Source organism: Megachile rotundata, chromosome 15 (genome assembly GCF_050947335.1).
Source record: "Megachile rotundata isolate GNS110a chromosome 15, iyMegRotu1, whole genome shotgun sequence".
Classification (NCBI taxonomy): domain Eukaryota; kingdom Metazoa; phylum Arthropoda; class Insecta; order Hymenoptera; family Megachilidae; genus Megachile; species Megachile rotundata.
This window is the reverse complement of record NC_134997.1, coordinates 7,320,515-7,334,557: the sequence shown is the minus strand read 5'-3', so window position 1 is coordinate 7,334,557 and position 14,043 is coordinate 7,320,515. Positions and strand designations below refer to the sequence as shown.

General features: G+C 39.1%; 1 protein-coding gene across 17 annotated transcripts in view; it reads left to right on the top strand.

Annotated features, from left to right (window-relative positions):
* The window catches only part of LOC100878152 (protein muscleblind), a 491,425-nt gene that overhangs the window by 458,498 nt on the left and 18,884 nt on the right, over nucleotides 1–14,043 (top strand). For 12 of the 17 annotated variants that reach the window (XM_076540503.1, XM_076540501.1, XM_076540506.1 and 9 more), the window contains 2 exons: nucleotides 184–225; nucleotides 2,780–13,768. The exons of 1 other annotated variant lie outside the window; for it this stretch is intronic. In XM_076540503.1, the coding sequence (XP_076396618.1) occupies nucleotides 184–225; nucleotides 2,780–4,282 (1,545 nt within the window). In that variant the 3' untranslated portion in view covers nucleotides 4,283–13,768. Of the gene's footprint in view, nucleotides 1–183; nucleotides 226–2,779; nucleotides 13,769–14,043 lie in introns of those variants that run through there. 4 more of the 17 variants (XR_013040693.1, XM_076540516.1, XM_076540513.1 and 1 more) reach the window with 2 other exon arrangements.

The window sequence follows — 14,043 nt, the reverse complement described above, 5'->3', positions numbered from 1 at the left end:
CTACTGTTACTATTATTGGTACCACCACTGTTGACCTAGTTTTGTCGTAATTCATCATTACCCGAACATTATTTGACCGTCTAATTGTCCCTCGTCCCACACGTGTTCCCCTGGAACTCCAACTATATAGCGACGTAACCTTCTCCTTGAAACTAGTTGAAACCGATCCTATCTTTGTTGCAGATGGACATGAAGTCTGTCGGATCGTTCTACTACGAGAACTTTGTAAGTGCCGAATCTAACCAATGAATCATACACTCAATCTTTACATTACGTTCATTCGAATAAAAGTGAAACGATGAAGAACTCGACTTACTTGACTAACCTCGGACCTTTACTTATACTTATCTTCAAACGATGAATACGCGGCAAGACGAAGCGAAAAGTCCTTTACCGTTTTTCGGTACAATGATCCGTTTTCGAGGTCCGAGCTATTTTATATTGGACTGTTCAGTGGGAGACCGCCATCTTGTCATTGGTCCGTTACCATGGAGACGAGTTTATGGAGTCATGAAAACAGTAACAACGCACGGTTTATATTTATATATTTTGGTTTTGCGCGTAGGAAGCCACGCATGATGAACTTGTAGTTCAATGGAAATATCGGGATATAGCGTGAGGCCATATATGGAAGTCTAATGGTTACAGATCTGATACTTTGCAATTTGAGGCTTAGAGAATCAACGAGGACGATTCGACGTGTAGGAATTTAATATGTGGAGATGCAGTGTGTAGGGATTTAACGCGTAGGGAAACAGCGCGTAGGAATTTAACGCGTAGGGATCCAACGCGTAGCAATTTAACGCGTAGAAATTCAACGCGTGGGAATTTAATGGATTGGAATTCAACGCTTAGGAAATCAATGTGTAAGGCATCAACGCGTAGAAATTCTACGCGTAGAAATTTCACGCGTAGAAATTCCACGCGTAGGAATTTAATGCGTAGGGATTCAACGCGTAGGAATTTAACGCGTAGGGATCCAACGCGTAGGAATTTAACGCATAGGGATCTAACGCGTTGGAATTCAACGCGTAGGAATTTAATGGATTGGAATTCAACGCTTAGGGAATCAATGTGTAAGGAATCAACGCGTAGGAATTCAACGCGTAGGGATTCAACGCGTAGGAATTTAACGCGTTGGAATTCAACGCGTAGGAATTTAATTGATTGGAATTCAACGCTTAGGGAATCAGCGCGTAGAAATTCTACGCGTAGGAATTTAACGCGTAGGGATTCAACGCGTAGGAATTTAACGTGTAGGAATTCAGCGCGTAGGGATTCAACGCGTAGGAATGCAACGCGTAGGAATTCAACGCGTAGGGATTCAACGCGTAGGAATGTAACGCATAGAAATTCAACGCGTAGGAATTTAATGGATTGGAACTCAACGCTTAGGGAATCAACGCGTAGGAATTTAACGCGTACGTATTCAACGCGTAGGAATTTAACGCGTAGGAATTCAACGCGTAGGAATTTAACGCGTAGGAATTCAACGCGTAGAGAATGAACGCGTAGAAATTCAACGCGTAGGAAGTTAACGCGTGCTCTACTAATGCATAAGAATTTAACGCGTGGTCTACTAACATATATGAATTTACCGCGTGAGCTATTAACGCGTAGGAATTTAACGCATGGTCTACTTGAATCTAGGAATTTATCGCCTGAACTGTAGACGCGTCAGAATTTAACACGCAGTCTACTGACCCGTAGAGATTTATCGCGTGGTCTACTAACGCGTAAGAATTTATCGCGCGGTCTACTAACCCGTAGGAATTTATCGTGTAGTCTCGCAACGCAAAACCAATTCATACTCAAGCCGTGACAATCTAATCTATACAACATACAACCGCATCTCCATGCGTATACATCAAACAATGACGAACACATAGTCCATCTCCCAATGAACAGCCTACAGAGACCTGTCTTAAGTCTTAGTTTATGGAGCCATCTGACTAAATGGTCACAGAGGACCACGTATGGATACGTGTATTGTGCGTATCTAGTTAATTTGGCAGTCAAATGCAATGAACCATATTGCTTCGTTGGGCAACTTATCTGACGTGTAAGCACTGTTAAGTGTGAGAGTACTCACAATTCAAGTAGATACATCAAGTTACTGATAAGTAGATATGTAGATATTTAGAGTATCTTAATGAACTTCTAGAATATCTAATGCATTGTAGATTAAGTTGAACCATTGATGAAATACCTTTTTAAGTTTGTAAACATCTTCTGTAATTTTGATTAAGTTCTACGCTCTATTGTGTGTTTTGAAACACGTATGACACGTTGAAGCTTCAGCAGAGAACTAATTGCGCTATAATTATCTGTGCTTGCACATACAAACATTTGTGAGTGTTCTTACTAGCAGTGCTTATTGCGTACAGGCTGTCACTTGAAACGACACGTAGACATAGAGATATTTGTTCCGGCATTTTAAACAAGTTTACTAGTAAATCTGATTGGGTTAATGATACTTGAATCTCATCGCTGATATTTCTTTCAACTGCCTTCTTTGCGCACTGTACGTAATCCTGAATGTACCAAGACTTGAGCAGATTATCCAGTGAATCTATCAGGCTCGAGAACGGATTCGTGTAGAATGATAAAGGACTCGATTAACGTATTGGAAACACGAACTCAAGAACGGCAAGAAAAGCCAGCTACTTTCTTTCTCTCTCTTTCTCTGGAAGCCATAATCACGCGCGAAGTCTCCCGGACGGAGACCTGCAGGCCCTTTCTTTTAATCCTAAATATCTGTTACGTTTCTGTATTGCAGGCCTTCCCAGGAATGGTTCCGTATAAACGACCGGCGGGCGACAAGTCCGGCATGCCGGTCTATCAGCCAACCGGCGCGACGACCTATCAACAGTTAATACAGCTGCAGCAGCCGTTCGTGCCTGTGTCATGTGAGTACACTGGAACACCACCCCTACCCACCCAAACCTCTAACCAATCGGTCGTGCAACCCTCGAACGTGCAAAGCAACCACCACGCGGTGGTGGTTCAGTCCTCCTCCTCCTCTCAGGGAACCGGCGGTGCGACAGTGAATAACTGCGCCGACGCCAACAATGGCGTGCTGATGGATCCCTGCAACAACCCGCCGCCACCACCTCCGACTGCCGAAAGTAACAGTAACAATAATAACGGCGCTAACAAGCAGTCGAACGTCACGCAGAATCACGAAGCCGAAAACACGCATAATTCCCCCGAATTGAATCATTCGAGTCCGTCGACGATCTCTCAACAGCAGCAGCAGCAACATCAACAGCAGCAGCAAGCCCAACAACAAGCCCAACAGCAAGCTCAACAGCAGCAGCAACAACAACAACAGCAGCAGCAGCAGCAGCAACAGCACCAGCAACAGTTGCAGCAACAGCAACAACAACACCAACAGTCGATAGCGAATCAACTGGCGTTGTCCGGGGCCAGCGTGCAGTCCGCGATGAGTCCGTTGACTTCAGTCGCGGGTCTGACCTCGATGCCAGGTGTGGTCAACATGGCCTCCATGGCATCCATGGCCTCCATGGCCTCCATGACGAATGTGCCGACCGTCACCAACATGGCATCGATGTCCAACTATAACGCCTCGAACATGGCCAATCTGAACATGCTGAACAGCCTTGGCATGGCGTCGGGCCTGCCGGCGCACCTAGACCCGGCCGCCCTCGCGAAAGAGATGGCCCAGAAGAACTACGCGAAGGCCATCAAGCTTTCTCAAGCGTCCCAATCGTACGGTATTAATCAGCTCACGGCCCTGAACTACACAGGCGTAGCTCTGAACAAGCAGGCCCTGGTGAACCCCGCCGCGGCGGCGGGCAATCCAGCGGTCGCAGGGCTGCAGGCTACCGCGGCTGCGCCCAGGCCGGTTATACCGAACCTGGCGGGTATTCCCGGAGCTTTGACGTCGCCTCTGTCCGCTGGGATCCTGGCGTACTCCCGGCCACCGGCTGGGACTCCCATCAACCCGTACTCCTTGATGAGACAGCAGATCCTGCCTAATCCGTACGCGTCCATACCGACCGTGCCGGGAGCCGCCGCTGCGGCTGCGGCCGCGGCCGCGGTCCAGGGTAGCCCTTACGTCCAGAACCCGTACACGGTGCTCCCGGGGGTCGCCAGCATGCCCGGGGTCGCGGGAGGCGTCGCTGCCGCCGGGGTGTCCGGTGTACCCCAGATTCCGCAGATCCCTAATGCCGCCACCATCGCCGCGCAACCGCAGGTCGCCATTCCGGTGAGCTCCGGCGTGATCATGCAGCCATATAAGAAAATGAAAACCTCGTAAACGAGATGTTGCCTTGCGAGATCCGAGAGGCTGTCGCTCGCGGTGTCTCTCGCGTCACCGAGCGTTCTGGTTCCTTCTTCTGGCTGTTCTGCGTTCTCTCTTTCGATTCGTGAACGTTGCGCGTCGTTCTTTCCTGTCCTTGTCGCTTCTTGTTCCGGCGAGACGCGTTTCTTTCTTCGGTTTATTTTCCTCGAGGTGTAGCGTTTAAGAATGCAAGGAATTGCCCGCGATTGAACCGAGAGAGGGACGCCCACGTTCCTGTCCACGAAAGAGGAAGGTGTGAGTCGAGTGAACAGGGATTTTTTTCGTTTCGAGATACGACCGGTCGTGATTAGGGAGGGAAAACAAACAGGCATACATGCATACAAGTTTTTCGGAAATAGATTCGTTTTCTAGTCAGACATTGTCGGTGAACAGTGCCTTATTGAACCCGATTCCACTTGAAGCGTTTCGAATCACCCCCGAGAACCCCTAAACTGATGGTGTATTACGACGCAGAAACTTTTCGATTTACCGTTGGTTTTCGACACCCACCTTTCGTTGCGACAATAATCGATCGAGTTCCGTCACGATTTTCGGTTTCTGCGCTGCACAAAGCTGTCGGGATCGCGTGTTTCGGTTTCCTTGTTTTTCTCGCGGATATTGTTCATATCTTCCTTTACATCGTGCGTCCTTTTTCTTTAGTTGTAGAATGTTTATTTTCTCGCAAGATCGTTTTAAGTTTGTTGAAATCTTTATTGCCGGTGACGTAACTGGGACTTGGACTCCCGGGTATTTTGAGAATTTTTAAATTTGGAAAACTAAACCATCAAATTTCTAAAACGAAATATCATTGTTCCTTGTCGGCTTTTACGTCACCGGTTCGCGTCGCCCCGCGATCGCGTTCCACCTTGTTTCGAATGTTTATTTCGACTGTTACGATCAATTGAAAAAAAAACAAAAATCCCAAAAAAAAGAAGTCCGAAAGATTTTGTTAGTTGATTCAAATTTCTTCGTTTGTTTCCTGCGTTGAAATGGATGGAAACGATGCTCGGCCTAAGTCCTTGCCTACAAATCCAGAGTTTCTATTTGTCTTGGTCAAATCGTTCGAGTCCATTACTTGTTACACGAATATAGTGATTATGAACACCGTGCGCGCACACGTAGTCCATTTTATTTTATTCGCTTATTGTTTATTTTTTTCTAGATTTTAATTTTCCTCGTATAAGTTACTCTTAAAGAGACACCGGTACGGAAAGGGACAGAGAAAGAGATTTTCACGAAATGGACACCGAACAATATTTTTAAGCGAATTTTTTTTATCCGTTTTGTTTCCCCGTAAGCTGAGGACGTAGTCCTCGTTGACATCGCGATGTCGTTAATTTTATCGGTTTCGATCTCTGTCCTTTTCGTGTTTAGTTGTAGAAACTAGCTGAACTGTAACGTATGTTTCCTATGAACACCTTGCACATCGATGATGATGTTTCACACGAACGTCATCGTTTGTTCGGCCTCTTAATTCGTACAATGAACGTACACGCATAGATTGTAGCGTAGAGGTTATGTTATAACCTCCTAGTACTATGTATGTATACATAGATACAGAACGTACAGGGCGTTTCAAAAGACGATTCAGTGTAAGTTTTTTATAGGTTAGAATCTATTTATACGGTTTATGTACAATGTTAAGACTAGCTTCTAAGTACAATTATTTTAGTGAACGTGTCGGGGTCACGTAACACCTACGATGTTAAATTTTAATAGTTTTATTTTATTCTACTTACAAGTTTTTAAAACTCTAAATATTACGGTTTATGTTTCAGAGATTATTGTGCAGGATTTTTGGGTTTTAGGTTAGGTTGGTAAATAAATTTGAGGTTAGAAATTGATCAATCGATTAATTGAGAAATGTATTTTTAATCAATTAAGAAATTATTGTTTTGCTTTGATTATTTATATGCATGTAGATAGATTGGCAATATAGGGAGAGGTATTTGCAGATTTTTTGATAATTTGGTTGAGTTTTAAAATATTTGCAAATTTTTTGTAATGTTTTAACAAAATTTTGTATTGTTGGAAATTTGGAAGAAGTTTCTGAGTTTAGTGATTTAATTAAGTTTCTCGCGCTGAATATTTGCAAAATTAAAAACGAAGAATTTTTAAATACTTGATAAACTTGGAAGTTTATAAAATATTCCATGCTAAAATTTTATTTGAAAATTTGTAGATTGAATATTACTTTTGATCTCTAAAAAAATTACAAGTGCAAATTTTAATGTTAAAAATTTGTTAATTTGTAAATTCGAACATTTTTTCAGAGTTTTGTAACAAATTAAAAAATTCTGTGTTTTGGTTAGAAAAAATTTGTAAATTTTAGAGAGCTAAAGATTCGCAAACAATTTGAAGTTTTGAAATTTTAATTTGAACAATTTATATAATTGAAAATTATTAAATTTAAAAATTGAAAATGAGAAAGTTGTAAATTTATTTATATTAAAATTTCTCAGTTTAATTGCCAACCTAAAAGACCTGTAAGATGAAAGAAATTGTACACTGGTTCAATAATTTTGAGGATCTCTCTTTTGAGACGCCCTGTACCTGCCACATACGTACACACGAATATAATATAATATATAAATCTATATATACACACGCATACGAAAACGTACATAAACATTTATATTTATTTATCTATAACATGTAATAGCGTGTGAAAGAGATAGATCCTATATTATCCTGTAAGGATTCAATTCGGGGGAGTTTATTGCACGTGCAGTGAACCTTGTCAATTGCGATATATGAGCTTACGCATTTAACCGATGAGAAGAGAATCGAAACGGAAGAAAACGGATGATAAACGATCGAGAAAGCCCGTTAAACGTGCGTTTCAAAAAACGAGATCGGAGAGGAGAGAGGAAGATGGAAGACGGAGAAACGTTCCCCTCCAATGAACAAACGAAAAATAAAAAAAAAAAGAAACAAAAAACGAGAATATAGAGAAAACAAAGAGTTCACTAATTAAACGGCATACAATCGCACAATAAACCTTGAAGATAATACACAGGCATATACATATAAAAGATATATACACGTATGCGTAATTAAATAACGAATATTTGTGTACCACGAACGAAGTTCGAGCGAGCGAAGTATAGAAAGAAAAATGTCCCCGGGAGCGATTATATGTACGAAGCTGTAAGATAAGAAAGGATAGGAATTAATATTTACGTTCTGCGTAACCGTACACGTGTGTGCCAGTGATTTGAATAATAATAGCTAACGATGAAGATGAAAACACGTGTACACGTATATTATATTTAAATGTATTATAACTACTATACATACCTATATATATATACATATATATATTTACATATATACGTACACATGTGGAGGTGTGTGCGTGTATGTCGCGTATTTGACGCGTGAGCGTATGTGGACTGGATGATATAGCGGGGTTGTAAATTGGAAGATGAGGTGCAGAGACTATAGTCAGGGCTGTGTGCTTTTTGGGGATACGTGATTTTTAGGGAGATTTGGTTCAATTTTTGTGGGATTTTAAGAATTTAGGGGCGTTTTTGGGTAAGGTGGTTTTTGGAATTTTTGGAAATTGGGGATTTGGGAGATTCAGAATTGTTGAAATTGGAGATATTAGAATTTGAAAATTTGGAATTTGGGGATTGGGGATTGGGGAAATTCAGAATTTTTGAAATTGGAGATATTAGAATTTGAAAATTTGGAATTTAGGGATTTCAGAATTTGGAAATTTGCAATTTCGGGATTTGGGAATTTGGAAATTTGGAATTTGAGGATTTGGGGATTTGAAAATTTGGAATTTAGAAATTTGGAAATTTGGAAATTTGGAATTTCGGGATTTGGGAATTTGGAAATTTGGAATTTTGGGATTTGGGGATTTGAAAATTTGGAATTTGGACATTTAGAATTTGGAAATTTGGAAATTTGGAATTTAGGGATTTGGGAATTTAGGAATTTGGGAATTTGGGAATTTGGGAATTTGGAAATTTGGAATTTGAAAATTCAGAATTTGGAAATTTGGAAATTTGGAAATTTGGAAACTTGAAAATTTGGAATTTGGAAATTTGGAAATTTGGAAATTTGGAAACTTGACAATTTGGAATTTGGAAATTTAGACTGGAAATTTTGAAATTTGGAATTTGGGAATTTGGGGATATGGAGATTTGGAATTTGGAAATTTAAAAACTTTGGAACTTGAAAATTTAAAAATTATACAGCTGAAATTTCCAATTTAGGAAACCTGAGAACATAGAAGTGCAATTTGGAAATTTGAAGCTTTCAAAATTGGATAATTTTAAAATTTGGAAATTTGGAAAAAATTTGAAACTGGAAGTTTAATTTGAGCATCAGTAATTTGGGAATTAGCATCTTAAAAATGTGAAATTTAATATTTTACAAACTTGTAATTTTTAAATTTAAGAATTTAGTAACTCTAATATTTAGAGTACTGAAAACCAAAATTAAACACCTAAAAAATCTAATAATTTGAAAATTAAAATTTCAATTTGAAAACGTCCTATAATTCCAATAAATTTGAGCCAAACCCCTATCACATATTTAAAACCAAACTTGCATTAAATGTCCAGACACCAAAGTTCTCTGCATACACTTAAATTTACGACCCCGCTATATCACCAAACCATTCGTACCTACACGCGTTTCTAAACGAAAAGAACATAAACAAAAGGTACCGCAGATGTACATAACTAATACCACCAACGAAAAATTTGTGAAAAACTCGAGATTTAAAGGCGTCCTCCATCGGTTAACGAAACACACACGTAAACACACGGCACACGAGCACACGAGCTGGTGTCCGAACACGCACAAAACGTCGAGCACGTGGTTTCCTTATTTTTAACGTTGTACACGGGAAATACCGTCTTCCATAGCGACAAAACTTGCATAAACAACATATTAATGGAGCGACTTTTGAATCTCGAGGTGAACATTCGACATGTTCGTCCTCGCGCGCACGCGCACACACACACAGTTTAATTGACCTCCTGGAGTACAACACATGTGTTATAAGCGTTTCTAGGAAGCCACACGTACACACACGAAGGGATGAATCCACGATTCCTCAATTCGTTGTTCACACATGTACCGTACACTATCGAGAGGGTGGCTGGTTTTTTCTCGAGATTCGTCGGAATTCTGTCACTGCATCTTTTTTTCGTTTAAACGAATTGTGGGCCTAAGGGTACGATTTAATTTTGGGGGCTGCTAATTTTCTGTAAAAGTCGAAGGAAAATGCAGTGGCACGTTTTCCGGGGCATCGATCGAAAAACAGCGGAAGTGCCTTCCCCCCGCACTCGTACACCGTTGTACACGAAACGACCCACGTGTTGGAGTATAACACTAGAGAGAGAGAGAGGGAGAGAGAGAAAGTGAGAGAGAAAGAGAGAGAGAAAGAAAGAGAGCGATAGAGATACGTTAAGAGAGCACCTACGTTTAATATGCCTACATGATAATTATATTTATATTAAAACTACGATGAGAGGGAAAGATGAACGTAAGTCGTACGTATTATTGTGTACGGATGTCGTGCAACCTCGCGCGTCGCAAAATGGCGGCGGCCTGCAGCGCGAAATGGCGTCCAAGATGGCGGCCTAACGCGACGTCAACGAAAGTTTCTTCGAACGATTTTTGCCTAATGTTTGTTCGTTATAGGATGATGATTGTACACGCGTGTTGCACGATGTCGTTGGGTACCGCGGGACGATGATATTCATCCTGAAAGAGAACGACACGTCGTCCATTTTCCAATATTCGATTTGAAGATGATAAAAAAACGAATTGACAGTATCGATATAGTTAGTGATACATACATACATACATGCATAAATATATATATATTAATTATTATTATTATTATTAATATTAATACTATTATTAAATATATATAAATATATATATATATATATTTATATGAAATTAATAATAGCCGTGTGTAGTCTGCGCTGTCGACTTAAAAAGAGAGAAAGAAAAGAGACGCTGTTTCAGTAACTGAGAGAACGAATGAAATGGAACGATGATGCAAATGAGTCTTCGAGGTCCCGAATGCGTTTTTTTGCGCGTGCACGCTCACGGGGTTTGTCAAGGAGTCAGCCAGTATTTGTAATAATAATGCTTGAGAAATGCATGAATATTTGTTTTATTAATGCTTCTTATTTCATCTCTTTCTATTGAAATGAAACTTCCCAGAAACTCGCTAATCCTTTGTAATATATATGATTATAGCGATATATATATTCAAAGAGTGATATATATGTATACATATATATACGCGGCCGCCGTATTATCCCCAGGTTCGCCATACATATGTATATACATATATTACGCCAATTATTGCTCACAATTTTTAGCCTCGCTTCCTGCTTCCCTTGTTTTTAATATCCTATCAGACAATCTCTGTTCGACTTGGTGCTTGTATCGTAACTTTTTCAACGTTTCAAACGTTCCTTTTACCCTTCTTTTTTTTTACCACGTCGAATACGAATACGCGTATTTTTTTTCACGCGATCGCGTACTTTTTTCATTTTGTACAGTTATTTTTTTTAAGACGCGCACCTAGCCGACGCCAAGCACACGGTCATTTCTGAAACCTTGTAGATGTTAGCCGCTTTATTATTACGACGAACGCCATCAGAACGAGCGTCTATCTGTTTTCTTCTATTTTCTATTCTACCTCTTTCTCGTGTCTTTTGACCGTAAGATTATGTATCGTACAGGATACCTCGCCTGTGCCTCTTCCAAGAGTCTTCCGCTTTTTGCGAACGTTTTCGAACGTCGCTCGAAAGAAGGCACTTGGAACGGCTGGACGGGTAGAACGGCCTGTATATGTATTTTCAACATTTTTCGTCTCTACCACAGCTTCTCCTGCGCTTTAGTTGCGAAATTCGGAGGCACGGAGTGATATTTAGGTATTATTAACTGTATATCTCGTCGTGTCAGTATCCAACGTCCTTTCCCGTGATTTTACCGACAATCGCCACATTCGACTTCCTCTCCGATCCTTGACTTTACTAATCATTGCTGACGAAGAAGGTCGATGTAGACATAATTTAATATGTCACATGTTTAAAATACTTGTTGCATTCATCATGTGAGATATCAAGTATAAAGATATTTTGTGATGAACACTGTTGGGGACATTTCAAGGTTTAAAAGAATTAGGGATAATTTTGAATTACTTAAAATATTTTGACACAAGAAATGTTTAAGTTTGAAAATGGCTGATTTAATTGTAGGAACTGAGTTAAAATGGCGGATTTTATTATGTAAAATATTAAGTTTTGCTTGGAATACATTTACCGATTTTTCGAGGTGAATAATGTATGCTAATTTATTTTTATTTGAAAGTCAAATGCAATGTTTAGGGAGATCTTGAGTCAAGCAGGATTTAGATACCTTTGAAGGTGAACATATATTAAAAACTAGGAGTTGATATATTTTGTGAATTAATTAATAGAGTAAATTAATTGTGAAAATTGATAGAAGTAACTTAATTGTGAAAATGGATAGAAGTAACTTAATTGTGAAAATTGATAGAAGTAACTTAATTATGTAAATTGATAAAAGTAAATTAATTGGGAAAACTGATAGAAGAAAGTTAATTGTGTAAATTGATAGAAGTAACTTAATTGTGAAAATTGATAAAAATAAATTAATTGGGAAAATTGATAGACGTAACTTAATTATGTAAATTGATAGAAGTAACTTAATTATGTAAATTGATAGAAGTAACTTAATTTTGAAAATTGGTAGAAGTAAATTAATAGTGTAAATTTATAGGAGTAAATTAATTATAAATTAATAGAAGTAAATTAATTATCAAAATGAATAGAATTTTCATAAATTTTATTTTAATATTTAAAGTTTGAGTAAAAATAATATAAACGATTTCATAACAAGAAACAAATAATTATTATTGATTTTTAATTACAAAAATTATTTTTGACTATATTTATTCAGAGAGCAACTTTTTTTTACACAGAATAATTTTTATTATCTGAAATTGTATAGTAAATGTACAGAAAAAGTATAAACTCGTTTCATAATAAACGTCATTTTTCTTCAGAGTAATAAAAAAATAAATTAAATAAAAGATGTAAGTATACTCGACAATTAATCTGTCCGATAATTACAAATGAAGGGTAAGTAATAAGAAAAAGTAAAAAATTGTATTCTCCTCAGTTCTGAAAAAGAAAATTGTAAAATAAAAAATGGTAACAGGGTAATAGAAAAAGTTAGTGAAAATTGACCTTCTTCGAAATCAGCTGACGTCCCCTCGAGCCGTCGAACGTAAGAAACCTCCCTAAAACCTCCGCAACAAACGTTCAACGGTTCGAGTAACAGCCCAGCGTTCAGCTTCTTATTCAGCTTCGATTATGTATTATTTCGCCATTCGCTATATCGCCTGCGTAAAAGAGTCCGCGCGTTTACGTATTTGAATTGTTTTGTAATTGCTTGGCACACGAAGAGAGGCCTTTGCAACACGAGTCGTGTCTCGGTGTCTAAAAGGCTAGCCAAAAGGAAGCGTCACCGAAACAGAGCCTGTACATGCATAGTACTTCTATGTATTTATCTATATATATATATATTACCTCTATATATAAAAATAATCCACGCTTTTGATCGCATCAAGTTCACACGTATATTTATATATATATATATATAATACTGCGCCGAGGCCTCCTCACCTGTTTCGATCGCTTTACAAAAAAATTGCCTTGCGATTCAAAGGCGAGAAGAGTGCTACGCAGAGATAAAAAAAAAATGGTGAATCAGTGATACCAACCCCCGTCGAGAAATGAGAATGGGAAGAGCCTGCAGGAGTTTTTGTTTTTCTTAAGATATGTGTACGTGTATAATAAACCAGAGAGGGAGTAAATTAAGCCCCGGAACCTGCACTCGAATGGCCGCAGCACCATTTTTAAGTGCGTCCAACGTGTGTGACGAACGATCTCGGTGGATATGAATGGACAGAACCATCGAAATTTTCAAAATGAATAGAATATTTTTCGAATGTTTATATCGGGTTACGGTTCTGTTCTATCTATATACACCTGCGTCCGTATAGAAACCGATGTGAAGCACTCTTTCCGATGTAAGTATCGCAGTAGCACTTTATTTTGTCGCATACGCAAGCTTTCAAGCATTCACGAGCTTCTCGATGGATTCATTCACTGTGGTACCTCTGTTGTTGTTGTTCCAGTACGACTTAGTTGTAGATCACACGAGATCGATAATCGCTTGTACGTTGTATTAGCTGCGCCTACACACCTTCACAGTGATTTCCGGTTGGATCAAGCTTGCACACACGGAACGCGTTCGTAGATTAAACCGTTTAAGAGGCCGCTTCAGCTATCGTACCTTTCTTTCTTCTACTTCTTCTTCTTCTTTTGTATCTTTCACCGCTATCATTGTACGAACAAAATAAAAATGTTTCTTTGCTATCTTCTCATATGCTGTTTTTTCTATGTCTTTTTCTTGCACTCTCTTTTTAATTTCGTACTCGAACAAGGGGCTTCTACGGAGACCGCCTCGGGAACACCGCATGTGTTACGTACAGATACATACACGTATACATATATATATATAAATATATACATACACATTCGGACACGTGTTCACACGACGATGCTTTAAGCAGACGAGATACGAGATTGTTAGAGTTATTGAGGAATGGAAACTTTTATAGATGTAGATAATTTATTTTATTTCTCGTTTTGATGTTAGGT